The sequence below is a fragment of the Hippocampus guttulatus genome, chromosome 2, assembly GCF_054856545.1.
Source record: "Hippocampus guttulatus isolate MCC_2025c chromosome 2, RoL_Hgut_1.0, whole genome shotgun sequence".
Taxonomy (NCBI): Eukaryota; Metazoa; Chordata; class Actinopteri; order Syngnathiformes; family Syngnathidae; genus Hippocampus; species Hippocampus guttulatus.
The window spans coordinates 15,161,223-15,179,102 of NC_141262.1; the positions used below are offsets into that span (position 1 = coordinate 15,161,223).

General features: G+C 41.5%; 2 protein-coding genes across 2 annotated transcripts; one reads left to right on the top strand and one right to left on the bottom strand.

Moving 5' to 3' along the window:
- Positions 1-7,504: 7,504 nt before the first annotated feature.
- Positions 7,505-10,099, bottom strand: LOC147208634 (immunoglobulin lambda-1 light chain-like). The gene is made up of 4 exons (XM_086138529.1): positions 9,976-10,099; positions 9,555-9,884; positions 8,827-8,859; positions 7,505-7,964 (listed from the first exon to the last, which is right to left on the bottom strand). Exons 1-4 carry the CDS (start codon positions 10,013-10,015, stop codon positions 7,645-7,647), a joined length of 723 nt encoding a protein of 240 aa, XP_085994655.1. The 5' UTR covers positions 10,016-10,099; the 3' UTR covers positions 7,505-7,644.
- Positions 10,100-12,700: 2,601 nt separating this feature from the next.
- On the top strand, positions 12,701-17,786 carry hdac3 (histone deacetylase 3). The gene is made up of 15 exons (XM_086138554.1): positions 12,701-12,868; positions 13,205-13,287; positions 13,865-14,007; positions 14,261-14,342; positions 14,469-14,525; positions 14,800-14,855; positions 14,981-15,114; positions 15,566-15,646; positions 15,747-15,820; positions 16,036-16,100; positions 16,180-16,269; positions 16,406-16,464; positions 16,621-16,700; positions 16,807-16,964; positions 17,057-17,786. Exons 1-15 carry the CDS (start codon positions 12,814-12,816, stop codon positions 17,124-17,126), a joined length of 1,287 nt encoding a protein of 428 aa, XP_085994680.1. The 5' UTR covers positions 12,701-12,813; the 3' UTR covers positions 17,127-17,786.
- Positions 17,787-17,880: the final 94 nt, after the last annotated feature.

Sequence of the window (17,880 nt, forward strand, 5' to 3'; positions counted from 1 at the left end):
CCCAAAATCGGTTGTCCCTGAGTTTTGAATGTTTTTTTTTGGAATGTGGGGAGAAACCAGAGTACCCAGAGAAAACCCACGGAGGCACGCGGAGGACATGCAAACTCCACACATTAATTATTGTTGCAAATGGTGACAATACAGAATCATTTATGAATACAGTGGTACCTCGAGATAATTGTGACCTGATTGACAAGTTTTTAGACATACGGTAATTGGAAATGCATATAACCCTTGGAGCATTTTTATTGTATTTTTTCTGCAAAGAATGACAAATATTACTGCTGAGGAGTGGTGACGTTTCCTGTTTCGATGAATATCTGTATACCCAGCGCCGTATACTGTATAAACAGAGTTTAGGCGCAGGCAAACTCAACACGGCTTCCTACGCCGGGGCCCGGAATCGAACTCATGACCTCTGCACTGTGATGCGGACATGCTAACCAGTCGTTCACCGTGCCACCTGTACAGTATTCATTGAGCAATATTATATCATTGTGGTTAGTAGTTTATAATGGTGCACAGTGCATCACACAGGGAGGTGTGACTAGCGTTCTTGTCAACTCTTGTTTTTGATTGCACTTGGTAATGTGCAGCTTAGCTCTGCTACTGCATAATCAGACGTGAATGAATACCTGGGTTTGGCTGATTGCACCTCATAAAACCTAAAGGCATGGCTCCCTCAATAGCAAGGTTGCTGGTATTAAATAAACGCAGGCTCCAATCATGGTGTTTGATCTTGTCAGTACCATTTGTAAACACTTAAGCTGCTGACCTGTTCATTTGTTGCATGAGTCAAGCTCCAAACAAATCTACTGTATCTGAATAGGCCTTCTGTACCCAACTATTTCGCTTTTGGAGGAGAAAGACCACTATGGCCATCAACACGTGGTTCAACGTCTCAAATCATTATTCGGAAGGCCTTTGATTCACTTAAGAACTAAGCTGAGCTCAGAACAACTCGCATAAAGTTACAGTTGTGTTTATTAACCCTTACAGGGACAACGGTTACAACAGTGGGCAGCCTATCATGTTACCAGGTTACAGGTTATCATTATTGGTGCATGAAAGGGTTAAATACAGTCGCTAACTTATTCTATACCACAAGGTTTTAAAACCACACCCCATGATTTGGCTCAGCAAGAACTGGAATAATTTTACTGAGAAAAATTCCGGGAAAAGCTCCAGGATAATGACTTTGAGTAGAAATATTGCCGAGCCGCTAAACTATCGAATAAGAACAGTATTTGACGCTTTCAGTTAGTTTATTGAGAAAACAAATTGAATTTATGCTTGGGTAAAACGTACAAAATATTGATCTTGAAAAGGCAATGCAGCACATACACTGCACTTTAATATAGCGTATGCTCATGTTCATTCACAGACGCAAACCAACTGGATGAAAAGACGAGCACATTCTTGAGAAATGACATGCTTACTTCCATGTATGCCAGATTTTCATTTATAATTCTTTTAATCCCCCTCGAGTCTATGAAACAGAAGACAACCGTGCATCACTCAACACTATCTCTTCCACACCTGTATTGTACACACACACACACGCACACACACACACACACACACACACACACACAACACACACACACACACACACACCAGTCGTCAGCTCATCATAATGATGACCCTGTATGTACGCCACCAGCTTCAAATCCATGTACAAGACCTGGAATTCTTGTGCCAACTTATTTTGCCTAACACAAACAAATGCGAACTTAAAAATACACGCGCAGAAGAAAGACAGTTGTGGGTGTGTTGTCCCAAGTGTGAAATGCAAGAGAGCGTGAGAATGTCGCAGAACTGCTGGGGGAAAAGATCACCCCTGAAGTCAAGAAGAGGTTCATTTGGTAGTTGGCTCATTTTGGTTCTGAATGTGGATGTGAGAGTGCAGGCACTATTCTAATGTTATCTTGGGCCCACCAAAATCCTAAAATGAAGGCAAAGAAAAATATGATGCTGACCATAGAACTGAAATTGAATAACATTACCATCTAGCAGTTATTTGGTGACATGCGGAACCGTGTCCTGGCAACTTAGTACAACATGGCAACAGTGGCAATAAATCAACATCATTAATATAATTTAAGTTGAGGAGACTCATCTCCCAGGCACGACTTGGATCTCAGTATTTACACGTGTTTTCAGCAATTTTTTTCAAGCACGTACTGTATAATGTATCCATCCATCCATTTTCAACACTGCTTATCCTGAACATGGTCACGGGACTGGACAAATTATTTAGAAACTAAATCTGAATTAATTTTACACTGTGTTTGAATGCGATTACAGATTTCTTTTTCAGTTTTCTTGTACTGCTTGTAACTTATTTTTACTTGTAAATGGCGGTTCATCATGTGAAAGAAGTATGATGCATTAAATGAATTAGGCAAGCCCCAGTCTGCATTTCCGTAGATATATGTGATTCGAAGTGCACCAATTGACTGATGAATGTACTGTATATACAGGTGAGTCATTTGAGGTGGTAAGATCCTGCATCCTGTTTTGACAAGTTCTGCATGGCTGTTATTTGAGCACGTGTGCATTTTGAAGAATGTGTGCCTAAACATGGCATCTTCTCCCACGTCATCCATCTCCAAATATTTGTGTTTTGATCATGTACTCTATAGCAATATCATATGTTTATTATTGTGATCACGATCACTGGAAGTTCAGTGTACAGTCATGTTATTCTGTCTTAACTGGTTTATGTATAGGGACTTCCACCCCCAGGCGCAACTTTCTGTTTCTTGAGTGCTTACTTAAAAGTCTGTCATTCTACCCAGTATTTTTGGTCCTTTATGAAGCAACACATCATTATCATTGTTCAATAGGTATGCACTGGACTGGACTACTAAATACTGATTTGGAAAATGACACCTAACTGTTAATATTTCCATTTATTTGATCATGTCAGAACCATCCTGGGGGGGGGGGGGGGGGAGGATGATGATAATTGTCGTTGTAGCTTAGGGGAGAAGCTGACATTTTTTCAGGAATCCGGTGAGATTGTCACAGCATGGGAGCCAATGTTACCTTTAATTACAGGATTGGGACGGTAAAGTATAAAAAGTCAAAGGGAGCGTGAATAGTGGGATAGTGAGTGGGGCAGCACGGTGGTCGACTGGTTAGCACCTTGGTCTCATAGTGCAGAGGTTCAGGGTTCGATTTTGGCTGCGGCCTTCCTGTATGGAGTTTGCATGTTCTCACCGTGCCTGCATGAGTGCTCCGGTTTCCTCCCACATTCCAAAGACATGCATGGCAGGCTGATTGAACACTCTTTAGGGACACTAAATTGTCCCTCGGTGTGATTGTGAGTGCGGATTGTTGTTCGTCTCTGTGTGCCCTGCGATTGGAAGGCAACCAATTCAGGGTGTCCCCCGCCTACTGCCCGAAGACAGCCGGGATAGGCTCCAGCACCCCACATGGGCCTTGTGAGTATTAGTGGATCGGAAAATGGATGGATGGCAAAAAAGAGTCAACAAATTGTTCGATGAATGAGTAAAATGCAACTTTTTGGTTGGAGCTCCAAAATGGGAGCCGAATGTGAGTGGGAGTCATGCTGGAAGGGAGCAGGACGGAATGGGAGTCATTTTCACTAGGATGTGACAGTAATTTATTTTTATTTATTACTATGGTCCGAGACTGGGACGGGACGGGATTTTTATCCGTGAAGTTGGGATGGGACAGGAGTGAAAATGCGCTCCCTTGTCGGCCTCTCGCTTGGGGTTTTCCAACTCCCTGTCTCGGGTCTTACAGTCTCTTACAGTCCAATAACTCAACACTTGGGCGCATTCATCATCCACTATAAGTATCAGCTTTGGACAGCCTGGGCAAAGTTCTACACACTCTATTGCCCACCAGGCATTCAGTCGCACCCATGCAAAGCCAGGGTGTCGAATTGGGATAAAAGCAACAAACACATCTGATACATACAGAAGGCCACTGTGGCACTGCTTCCTCTGGTGATGTTTGTTCTTCAAGGCAGTACATATTGATGATGAGATGATGACATGTGTTGCAATTTAACACATGTCAAGCTGCGGGTGACCTCACGGGTGAGGAGGGCACCGTGGAAGTTTCGGGCTATTGCCAGAGGAACATTCTGGACTCTGCTGTTTGGACTGCAGGTTGTTTGACCCATGAGAGACTTGTGGAATATTTCCATCTGGGAAAATAGCATTGATTATTGTATGGATACAGTGCCTTGTCAGTGGGGTGGTACTACTTTTGTACTCAACATATAGTATGAGCACAACTGTACTTCTACATCTTGAGAAGGGCAGGTATCTATTTCCCAGTACAAGTACAAACAGTTACGAGTTATTACTCCTATGAAGTACAGTAGACTTTGACTTCAACCATTTTGGACATTATATTGTCATATTGAAGCCTTCATATGGGTGAGATATTCATAGAGAAAATGAGAGTGTGAGTGATGCATACAAACTGTATTCTGTAGATGTGTTTGGTCATGATTAATTTTAGCAATGCTATAAGCATCCAGAACAATTGATCATTTAAGGCAAATTGGTGCATCGAGCAAGCGTTTTTGATTTGTCTCGTTTTATCTTTCGTTGTATTTTGTCCGTCTTGTGTTTTGTTAATATACATTTTTGTCAACTCTTATATGTGTCTCTTGTGGAATCCGCTTTTGTTCCGGAGCACTCCAGAACTCCTGACAGAGATTTTGTGTAAATTCGCTGTTTTCTACCACATAACGCTGCTGCTTATGTCTTTCCACTTAGTCATTGCTTCACTATGTCAAAATGACTGCTGTGAAAATGGTCATTGCAATAATAAAGCTTGTTTGTGGCTTTACACATTAAGAAAAGCTAAGTAAGATATTGAATATAAAGTAAAGCGTGAAGTCCATTTCATGTTGCAAAATGCTGCTTGATGCAAGTTTGATAATTCTCTCTTTTGCTAATTATTTGTCAAGAGTTGACGCTTGATTTCATTTTAAAAGGTCAGATGAACCTAAAATGAGAGGAACCCTCAAAACATGATCTGATGACTCAAACGGCATCTGATGCCAGAATTTCCTTACTGTAACATCAGGATATATGTAACTCATCCAGTTCAGAACAGCACTGCTATTTAGCCACAGGCAAACGCTCATGCAGGAGGGAGAGAAAAATGCATACAGAAATTCCGAAAAAATTTCAACAAGTCAACACACATTCTGGAAAATGAAGGTTAACATGGTGTCAGCCAGCCTCTCTGTCCCTTGCAACAGTGTTGCAAGGTTGCAGATTCATCTGTATGAAAGAAGGAGACTTGCATCTCTCGTAGCCTTGATGGTTGTGTACCATCATCTCAAGAGGAGATGAATCAACACTGACAAGCCAAGCAATAGCACAAAATCACTTATATGTGAAATAGGCACAGTGATTTGGTGAAGGCACTTCTAAAAATGTGGGTCTTGTTTGGGGCCATCTGCTGGGCCATGTGAACGAATGCCATGTTTATTTTGGTAAAATACAGAACTTTCGAGAATGTTCAGACTGGAGCTACTGTATGTATGAGATGCACCCATATTTTTGTGGGAAACCTCAGGCCCGACTACGCCTACAAATAGATTATTGTACACACAGGACAGACAGGTACACCACTTCAATGGAATGATGTTCCCTACAGCTTTGCCAAAACATCAGGTCGGGCTAAGACACACGGGCTAGTACTGTGAAAACAAAATCAAGTCTGTTTCCATCACTTTTGGCCACGCAAATTAATTGTGGTGTTTCCTTCAGTCACAGTCAACTGCCTCAAGCTTTACTCAAGGATTTCAATGTTTCTTTCGCACAATGGCACACAGTCAGTCACACATGACTTCTGGCAGACGTAACTTCATTGATGTAGCCGCGCTGGTCGACCTCATGGGCACATCTGGTCTTCCATCTCACATTCGTTTAAGTCACACAACGGAAAGAGTGAAGAGGAAGTAGAATGTAAAGGGTGTAACTGAAATACAGACATTAAGGCATTGTGGGAACGCTATCTTGACGCTCTCTTTTTCATTGTCTTCTATTCTTACCTTCTTTTTGATGCTTTGTGCGGGTGGAGGACTGTTAGGTTTTTCTGGTATTCTGACGCTAAGAATACATCAGGAAGAGGAAGACTCAGGAGGCAGGCATGGTTATCTTTCTTGCAAGAGAGAGTGCACTAAAACATGTCTCGGTTCACAATCTCGGAGCAGCTCTCCAGCTGGTTCTGCCATGTAAACCGTTACAGGTTCCGGGGCAACTCTGAAGAGATCGCGTTTGTCTCCTTGCATTTATTGGAAGGATGTCCTTGATACACGATCTTCTAATGGGTGTGGGGAGTATTTGCACATTTCACAACAGCTTCAGTAGAGGAGACTTTCAATGAGAACACACAGTTCATTCCTGAGGTGAACAGACGGCTTCTGCTGGAGGCCGGTGGTCCGCGAACACAGCTGTGAATGCCCCTCACATTGTGTCCTGGGATTGATGTTATCTTCTCACAAGCAGCAGTCACTTTGATCAGAAGCCGTTAACTTAACAAAAGGATGTTACCTTAAAAGCCAGAATAAGAGCAGCCTGAGCTCTCCCGGTCCGACAAGTCTACCATTATCAACCTACCCCATTGTAAATGAGGTATTTGCGAGATCTCACTCTGGAACAGGTTTTAAAGTTACACAGAGAGTAAATATGGAATAACAGAATTGCATTTATTCCAATAAGGACCTTATTTTATTTTCAAGAATATGGCAAGTGTTCAAAAACACTCTTACTTGGCTCTGTACTCGAATGCTTTGGGTGCATGATGCCCCCCCCCCCCCCCCCCCCTCCCGGCAAGACCTGCAGAGACATGCTGTCATATGCAAGTGATTTATACACTAATCCTTTTATAATCCCAACAAGAAAAGAGTCACATTGAAATCCACTGGTACTGGCACTTTCATTTTGTCAAAGGGCAAAACATTTCTATAACTGTCAAGCGCAAACATGTGATTCACAATTCATGCTATTATGCCACTTGGTGGCGGCGCGGTGGGCGACTGGTTAGCACATTCGCATCGCAGTGCAGAGGTCATGGGTTTGATTCTGGGCCCCGGACTAGGAAGCGGTGTCGAGTTTGCCTGCGCCTGTGTGAGTTTTCAAACCCTTTATATACGGCGCTGGGTATAGAGTCTAAAAAGTGGTCAACCAGGTAACAATTATCTCGAAGTACCACTGTATTCATAAATGATTCTGTATTTTCACCATTCACAACACCATTATATATATTTTTGGAATGAAATATTTTCAAGGGTTAGCCTTTGAGACTTAGTTTTTGTAGTGCATTACATCAAAAACACTTTGTAATAATTATATGATCGTGTCCAATCATGTTGAGTTGAGTGTGTTGCAGAAAGCTCGCCTTTGGGGACAGCACCTACAGAACATACCAGGCAGGACACGCAACAGCGAAGGGAAAAATGAATAAGTGCTTGAATCCCAACGTAATCACCAGGCCAAAAAGCTTTGATGGCATTTTTTTTATTGAAGAATTCTAATACACCTTCGCAAGTATAAAGCAGAAAGAAAAAGTCAACACTCCCGACAAGCATGCAAACAAATCATTCTTATGGCCTGATCAGCCCACAACTTAAATGCTGACCGTCTAGGGTGCGCACTTGGACTTGTTGATGGTGTTTTCAGCTGACTTGGAGCCCAAAGACACTTTACAGGTGTAAGCGGTGTCTGTGTTCCAGTCGGAAGTCTCCACGGTCAAATAGCTGCTGATTTTGAAAGTTTGGTCCGCCTGTCGCACGGCGGGGTCGGTCGTGACGGCGCCGCTCACTGGAAGACCGCGAGCCAACCATGTGACGTCTGCATATGGAGACGACTGAGTGGCCACGCAGACCAGGGTGGCATTTTTGGACTGAAGCTCGGCGCTGGCCGGTGGAAATACCGTCACCACGGGCGCAGGGAGATCAGAGCCTAGAGGGTTAAGATCCATTTCCTTGTGTTAGGATTGCAAAGGTGCAGAGAATCCCACCCAGCGACCCACACATACATCATGTCATACAAACCCATCAACATATATTATCTGTTTAAAATGAATGATGAATAACACTGCGTATATTAATTTATGACAACAAACATGCGGACAACCCACAGTTTTGGATCCCTGACTCCAATGAACCGAAACAGTAAGCTGATCTGAACTATTAAAAAAAAGAAAAGAAAAAAAAGCCCTGTATTCAATCATGCGTAATTGTCATTGACAATAGCTTGAACGGAATACTTTGCAGTGGTGTAGGAGTGCCCTGAATCATACTGAGAGGTGTTTCTGATATTTTTAGTCATAAATGTAAAGTTATATAATGAAAAAACCAATCTTAAAAAAATAACATGCATAATAATTATGTTATTTTGAATATAGTGAAGGCAACCACACAACTGACATAAATATAGGCCGCCTAAAAACTAACGAAGTAAAATAAAAATATATAAAATAAGGTAACACACTAAAATGAACATTTTTTACAATAAAATATAAACAAAAAAACTCAAGACATTATCGTGTACCTCGACATTAACCAAACGAATGAAACATAAATGGGCTTATACTTATTTTTTAAATGAGGTAAGTTTAATATTAGATGAGATTGATTCCAAAACAAAAAGGTGTACTTCACTATCAATAAAGACATTGGTGGCCATCATGAGGAAATATTGGAATAAATAGTACTCGTGTAAACCTAACCTACAAGATTAATTTTAAAAAAACGCCTGCTAAAATGTCTGGAAATGTTGTACATTAGTAGAGTAGGAGAAAGGATGAATTTGAAGGACTTACTTGTCACAAACAGCTTGGTTCCTCCTCCGAATACCACAGTGATTCCGTTTGTTTTCATGGCCATACAAAAACTGATGAGTCCGAGGACTCCTCCGCAACGTTTACGTGCCAGGCCTTTTTCATGATATTTCCTTTTGATCCCAAATACATCTGGATGGGGATATTCATTCCACTGCCATTTATCTCCACTCCGGTGGTGGTGGACCTCAAAATATCAGTCAAGTGGTCACCGAGATGGAAATGTCCATTTAGAGGAGCATCGTGAAGGTGAATCTTAGAAGAGCAACACGTTGGCCATGTAGAAACAACAACGCTTTGAGGAGGTGGGATGACCATGTTCAATCTGAAATCTCCACCTCAATTAGATATGGATACGTCCGTACAGCTTTTGTTGTAACAGTGATATAATTAAAATTGCGTATTAACATTGTTTTAGGATACACTGTATTTAACAGGTGTATTTTCATTTGAATGGGAGCATCCAGCCATTCATCTGCGCTTGTCCTCACCTGCATAATGGGTCAATTGGACCCTATCCCAGCTGACTTGTGGTCATGAAAGCAGGGAACACCTGGGACTGCAAACCTTGATGCTGTCTTAAGAACAATAGGCCCATAACCAGAATCCCTTCCTAATAATCCGCCATGTGAAACAAGTGCAGAGCGTGTTGGCTCAACTCAAAGCAGAAGTAAGAATGGGGAGTTTTTGCGACCCACAAAGTCACTGTGCTACGACTACACTAGCAGCACTGTCCCATGTGCTACAATAATACTCAGCAGAGTCTCCGACCTCAGCCTGTTTAATGATTAACTTGTAATTTGTCGGGGAGGATGATTTCGCATCAAAACGACTAGAGGGGAATCCTCCTCCCATTGCAGGTGAGGAATGCGAATGGTAATAATACAGCACAAACTGAGGAGCGTTTCCGGGAACCTGTTTATAAAAACTGACAACATAGCCGTCGTTCCTCTGGATGTCACAGTTGAAAACAACTTGTTGTCCTACAGGAACTGTCAGCACTGCCGGTGTCTGGGTCAGCACCTTGGCTGTGTCAACATCTGTCAAAGGAAAAAACAGAATCAACAACAATCTGCCATCACCTGACTCAAAAATGTCAACATGGAGGAGAAACATCAGAGAGCGTCTCACAAGTCAGCGCGCTGATGAGAAGGCAGAGGGTCCCCAGCATGGTGTCTTCTGGTCGTGGGGAAACGTCAGGCGAGCGAGTCAATGAAGCAGTGCTCGAAGGGCACGGCGGCTTTTAAAAGGGCCAGAGAGGAAGTGCTGGAGAGCTTCACACGTCAGTGATCATTCATCCAGCAGTAGGCTGTGCGGTTGGTGTGCGGGCCTTCAGTGGGGGATTACGTGACCTTATCCACCTCTTGATGCCACCATTATCACATCAAAATGATCAATGCGATATAAAAAACCGATATACTGTAAAAAGCATGCAAAGGTGCATCGTCTGGAGCTGTTTAGAAGCAATAATTGATCTGTTAACATGGCAAAAAAAACCCATGAACCATTCTTTTTTTTTTTAATCACCAGAGATGCAGAATATTAAGTGAATTAATATGGGGATGTTTTGCTGGTGAAATGCTGACATTGAAGAGTTCATTGCAAATGTAGTTTAAGTTTCCTATAGAGTGAAATCATAAAAGTGTTTCTAAACCCTTTTCAAATGTTGGATGACGATTACGGACAATGTACAGACTGCGGACTGTGTAGCTTAGAATTGTGGAGGAACAATGTTTAAAGTGTTAGTCGCCATTTCTTTTTTTCCCTTTTTCCATGGTTTGATTTTTCAAGAATCATTTGACAGATTTGGCAGGGTTTTTTTTTCTTCTCTGCGGTGTGTCAAATTTACAAGAGTTTTTTGTTGTTGTCTTTTTTCTGTTTTGCTGCACGCAAATGAAAACACCGCCTCCATTAGTGATGTCAACCCAAGTGCAAATGCTTTTAAATCCAGGTTAAAATCGGTACTTTTTAATCCCCATTTCTTTGATTAAGGTCTTTTAAAATATTTTTTCAAATCAGTCTCTCCAAAATGTTGTTCTTGCAACTGTACACTCCTTTTGCTATTTAAATTTTATTTCTTTACTTTTCTTTTAAACATCTAACTCTTTTGGTCGTACTTTTAATCATGTGAAACACATTGAGTTACCTTGCTTCATGAAATAAAGCTCCCTTGCCTTGCCTTTAAGTTACACCGGGCAACACTACTAGATAGGCTTGACAGCACGTAGAAGCTGAAATCTGATTGCCAACAAATCCAAGAAACCATTTTTCAAGTCGTCATTTCATCAAATAAAATGTAATCCCATAAATGTTCGTGGCATTTATTATGTGAGAACGCATGTCCATGGCTCACTTTCCATGAAATACATACAAGCATTAGGAAGGCATTGATTTCTTGCCCCACATAGATTAAAATTTCAATTTGTTGAGCTTTGACAAACTATTTGTGCACATAAAGGCAACGATATTGATTTTCAAGACTATTCATTAGAAATTGGACATCATTTTTCAGAATATCCTGCACGGGACATTTGTGGTAGCTGGGTTGTTGTGATGTTGATTGTCAGCTTGCATTTTTTAAAACCGATATCATTTAAACTTTCAGCGAAAATTTGCCCATCTGAAAGCGAGCATGTTCATTTGATTTTATGGGTATCGGTAAATTGTCAAACCAAGAATCCTATTTGTCTCCAGGGATGTTTGATGCAAAGATGCGTGAAGTTACTAAAGCACACATTTCTTGATAGGTCATCATTTTTTGGGGAAAAAAAATATTTTACTCAAAAAAAATTTTTACTCATAAAATAAAAGTCATTATTTGAATTTTGAATGCCAGACAATTGAGGGTGTGTGTTTGATTTTTCTTTTTCAAACAACCTTGCTCAGACTTACAGGTATTATTTGCTCATTTTAAAGCAAGAATCCTGCTAATTCTCCCAGTACAGATATTTGTTCATAAAGATTGCATATGAATATCTACTCTGTCCTCATCTGCTCACCAGAATGTTCTCCTATGAGTTACATTACTACTTGTTTCTGCAATGATGGACCAGATTGAGCTCAGCGTGATTTGAGAGAAGTGAAACTTGATCACTTCATTTGCATAGAGCCAACGTGGAGGGGAAAGGGGCATGCAGGTGCATCCTGGGACGGCAGAGAGTGGATGCTTCATTAGTCGAGCGCAAAGACTCAGTTTCTGTTTCATCTCTCATTTTATCTCAACACTATTCTGTGATTAAAATCCAATCAATCTGCCCCCCCCCCACACATCTCATCATGAATACATTATTCATAATAATTAGAAGAATAGCACCAATGCAAAATGTGGTTCACAACATCCTTATTTCCTGGAAAATGGAGGTAAGAGAGAAATTTACCCTGGTAATGGGAGTTTAATAACAGCTAATCGAAGTTTGTGCTCATAATGTCAACCCACTTTAAAAATAAACATACAATATAAATATAAAATAAAAAATATATATTCTTCTCATTCCGCCTACGTGCACAATGGAAGGTAGCAAAAGAAGGAAATTATTTTTTTGTGCAGTTTTTTAAGCAAAACGGGCGTGTATATATAATTTACAGTAAAACACCTTTTTACTTGGACAAAAGTTACTACAACTTGAATTTCAGTACATTTCAGAGGGTATCGTTTTACTTTTACCCAAATAGGTGCATAATTTGAATCAGGATTTCGAAATTTACAAAAGTCTTTTGTCACTCTATTTTAGTAAATAACAGAAGTTCTCTTGCCACCTTTGTATGAATCTTAGCTCTATAGATCTATGATTATTTCCCTCCGCCAGTCACTCCTCCCGCCCTTCTCTGTCCCGATTGTCGCTGTCTGATGACGTACTACACTCTGTTTTTACCATGGCAGCGGCTACCTTTGCTAACTGAAAAACAAAATGTCATTTTTGTAGCAGTTACAGCGTCCACGAATCTAGAAAAAACAACACATCTCTCAGAATGACGAACAGGACGTCGTATTTCTATGACCCCGACGTGGGCAACTTTCATTACGGTGAGTAACTGGGTGTGTTGATGAGCGGGCCTACAAAATGCAATGGATGCTCATCATATCTGTAGATTTACTTCGCTTCTCACGAGTATTTAGTCTCATGTTTATGTGTTTATATGAGCCCTGCTGTTGTCCTTGAGACTTATTTGCACTAATGTTTTGTATAATGTTTCATCTTACACAGTTTGTTTACCATTTGAAATTATTTTTTAAAAGCTGAGCATTTAACTGGAAATTTAGAATCTTATCCCAAACCGCAGTTGGACCCGAGCTTGAAGCTTTCATCGTCACAACCTTCACACACAATGTCACTGAAATGTTCCCCCCGCCCGAAATAAGGTGCCGGTCATCCGATGAAGCCTCACCGATTGTCCCTGACTCACAGCCTGGTGCTGCACTACGGACTCTATAAGAAAATGATGGTGAGGTCAACAGTTCAGCTTTACAATAGAGAGCTTTTGATCATTTGACCAACGTTTTTTTTACCCACCATGGGGGACTTGTAGGTCCTCTCCCGTTTGTTTTCATCTCCTTATATGTGCTCAGATGAGGGTTTAAAAACGGACAAAGTAGAGAAAAACTTATACTGTGGCAAGACACAAGATGATGACATTTTCCGTCATAAACAACTGTGATCGCTAGACAATTCAAATATCTCTCACCACCAAGCTGTGTGAAGACAAGCGGGTTTAAAACAAAAACTTTCACGTAATGACTTGGGTTCGCTGACAGCATGGATTACTTAAATTAAAATGACAGTGACTTTGCCTAACATAGCCGTTAGCTTGATGGCAGTCAGCTGCCACTCTAGTCAACAAAGAATCCTACATTTCTGTCGTGCTTGTACATTTAATACAGTATAATACCACGGCAGTCATCGACCGACATATGATGTCATGGTAAAAGTATCTATATAACTGCATGCTACACCATATAAAAAATTGCCAGTGTAAATTGTTTTGAACCATTAAAGTATATCATACTTTCATATTTTTGCAGGTGTTTAAGCCGTACAAAGCGTCACAGCACGACATGTGTCGCTTCCATTCTGAAGACTACATTGACTTCCTGCAGAAGGTCAGCCCTAACAACATGCAGGGCTTCACCAAGAGCCTCAACACTTTCAATGTGGGGGATGATTGGTGAGTGTTCACAGCCAACCATTGAAATATCCAGCCATTTACTTTCTATAGCACTCCTCACTCAGGTCTCTGGTAACCTGGAGGCTGGATGCACTCTGGGGTGGATAAATAATTAGTAATATATTGCTCAGACTTAGACTTGCACTGTCTGGACCACACGGTGACTTCTCACCAAATAGTTGCCATTTCGAAATATTTGTGTATCTCTGCAATTTGATTTGCCTAATTATGAGGCTGTCATTCTGTGTCTCAGTCCGGTCTTTCCAGGTCTTTTTGAGTTCTGCTCCAGATATACAGGAGCCTCGTTGCAGGGCGCCACTCAACTCAATCACAAGGTAACACCACACAATTATATAAAATGTATAAATGGACATTATTTCATGAGCATGTATCGACCTCACAGTGTTGTTTTTCAATCATTGTACCGGTAATTCTTGATGGCGCCTTACGTTACCTTCCAGATTTGTGACATCGCTATCAACTGGGCCGGAGGATTACACCATGCTAAAAAGTTTGAGGTCAGAACACACATGCGCACAAAAGCTGCGTCTGACATTCTAATAATTCCCGTTTTTTGACTACCATTGTCAGAGAGCGATTCGTTGAACAAGACATAGTTCTTGTTGTTCTGTGATTATTCAAATCAATAGAGCGCATGATTGCCTTTGTAAAGGCAGAATTTTTCATTTTTGCTCTCTTGCATAAGTGCACGTCTGACATGTTTTCGTAGTTGTTTTTATTATTTCTTAGTTATTTATTGGCTTAGCTAAGGTGCCTCTGCTGCGTTTGCAGGCGTCGGGATTTTGTTACGTCAACGACATAGTCATCAGTATACTGGAGCTTCTCAAGTAAGACGACACACAACGGGATGTTACTGATTGCTCTACCATATCACTCTACACACAGTCCTGTGTGTGTGTGTGTGTGTGTGTGTGTGTGTGTGTGTGTGTGTGTGTGTGTGTTATGTATTTAGATACCATCCCAGGGTCCTGTACATCGACATAGACATTCACCACGGCGATGGCGTGCAAGAAGCCTTCTACCTTACCGATCGTGTCATGACCGTGTCCTTCCACAAATATGGGAATTACTTTTTCCCTGGAACAGGTGAGCACTCTGTTGTAGCATTCTCATAAATGATTAAATGCTGCAGAATCCTCAGGGAGGGATGGGGAGGGGGGAGGGATAAGAAGACTACTTTGTCCCTGAGAAGTTAAAAGACTTTCTAGAAGCCCAGGGCTATGAATAATTTTGAGTTTGACAGGATGTATTTGAGCCTCGATGTGTAATTTGGACCATGTGTGTGGATTAGAGAAAATCCATCTTTCTGTTTTGAAAACGTATTGAAGAAGTAGGTCAAATTGTATTACGTGTATATTCAGTGAAATAATTCAAAGACCACAAGTAGCGTAAGAAAACGCTATGGATTCTGCAGTCGTGTCTGCAGACTCCATCTTTCTTTGGCTTTTTTTTTTTTTTTTTTTTTGCTTTGAAACCGTGCGCTGGTCTGTTTTCTGCAAGTGTGGAATCATGATGCGTACTGCATGTGTTGTCCAAGGTGACATGTATGAGGTTGGAGCCGAGAGTGGCCGCTACTACTGCCTCAATGTTCCTCTCAGGGACGGCATTGATGACCAGAGTGAGTTCCGCACCGTCCCCAGCAGAAATCAATCTGTTTTGCAGTTATGCTATTTGACTGTGTGTGAATGTCGGTCTATCTTTGTGTGTGCATGTGTTAGGTTACAGGCAACTTTTCCAGCCGGTTATTAAGCAGGTGGTGGATTTCTATCAGCCAACGTGTATTGTTCTACAGGTAGGCCAAACACCTAATTAGCATCTCACAGATGGACAACCCTAAAACGATGCACTCTTAAACCTTATCATGAAAGTTATTATTATTATTTTTTGTAATCTTTGCAAAGCATTTGGAACACTTGCACATCTCCTGCTTGATGAATACATCAAGTTCTGGACTGTCATCCACGTAGTTTTACATTTGCTGAAGCAGAACCAAAATTGCCTTTTCAGTGTGGAGCAGACTCTCTGGGTTGCGACAGGCTGGGCTGCTTTAACCTCAGCATACGAGGACACGGGTTAGTATTCTAACAGTCCAACAGTTATTTATTGTACCGCTTCGTATTCCTATTTCTTCAAAGTCCAAGTGTTTTGCAGCGAGTGCGTAGAGTTTGTGAAGAGCTTCAAGATTCCTCTCTTGGTCCTGGGCGGAGGCGGATACACAGTGCGGAATGTGGCTCGATGCTGGTAAGTTGTCAATTAAGTCGTAAGTCATGAAGTCTTGTCCCCATACGGTGTAGTGATCATAAAAACCAAGGTCACGGATCATCCTACAGAAAGTTCACGAAATCTAAAAACTCTTGAACTCTGCTTTGCATTCCAGGACCTTTGAGACGTCCCTCTTATTGGATGAGTCGATCAGCGACGAGCTTCCTTACAGTGGTGAGATGCTGCAACTTCATGTGTTTCGAATTACAACGGCAAGAACACGTTGAGGGCATTTGTTAGACTTTGGCGCCAGCTAGTGGACAAGCCATGTAGCCATGATGTAGTCAGCATCCGGGGATGATGTTACGACGCTTTAAACGTGTCTTCCAGAGTACTTTGAGTACTTTGCTCCCGACTTCACTCTGCATCCTGACGTCAGCACCAGGATAGAAAACCAGAACTCCCGACAGGTGAAAAATCCAACAAAACTATTGTGGTGTTAGGGCGTTAACAACCATCTCAAAGCACGTCTTCCGCATGTAACCACACCAATCTTGAATGGGTTGGCGGGCGCAGTATTTGGAGCAGATCCGTCAGACAGTGTTTGAGAACTTGAAGATGCTGAACCACGCTCCCAGTGTTCAGATCCACGACGTCCCCTCGGACATAATGAGCTACGAACGCACCGATGAGCCTGACCCTGATGAGAGAGGAGTCGAGGAAAACTACACACGGTCAGAACTTCAACTACGACGCTGACAAGTACCACAAGTGCGTTCATGAAACACACATCTGAAGTTTCGTTCCTGTTGTCACTCCTCCACAGGCCGGAAGCAGCGAACGAGTTCTACGATGGCGATCATGACAATGACAAAGAAAGCGACGTGGAAATTTGACCTGCTTTGAAGGACTGGGGCGATTTATAACCAGCGGTTTGCCTCCTGCCTTTTTATCTTAGGTCACTGACAATTATGATGGACACACTGAATATCTTGACATTTAAAAATAATATTCCTAGTTTCAATGTTTTGTATATCTGTTTTCATCAGAACTCGCCTGTAGTTTTTAAATGTGTCTTTTGTGATCTTGTTCAAACTTTATGACTGAGAGACACTCACCTGATATGCTTCATTTTTTTTCATTTGTAAGGTTTGGGCACAATCTTAACAATAAGCAATTGCCGATGAAATAGTTGATCTAATTCATCTGGAAGGCTCATGCCCAAGATGCTTTGACAGTCCGAACATGCTACAGTGTCAATTCCCTCTGACATAAACATTTCTCATGTGCCCCTCTGTTCATTGGTAGTACATCAACTTCCGTTTGTTGCTGGATTCTACAGCATTGTAACAAGTGAACATGTCACTGTATATTACACTAAAACATTATCTGAAGGACTGCCGTTGTGCAGCAGTTTAGGTAAGTCAGTGATTCACTGTTTGTAAACTATGAAACTTGGTTGGCTGATGCAATCCAGTCTTCTTTTTCGCCAGATTCTTGTGCTTTTGATATTTTTGCAGCATTTTTTGTTAAAATAAAAGGATCATGTCCAATCACTTTTTTTGGGAACCCATTCCACGCTGCCCGCTCTCAAGTCAGGCGAGTGTCCCATTGCACCGTCAGTGACCCTGATGTCGAACCACCATAACA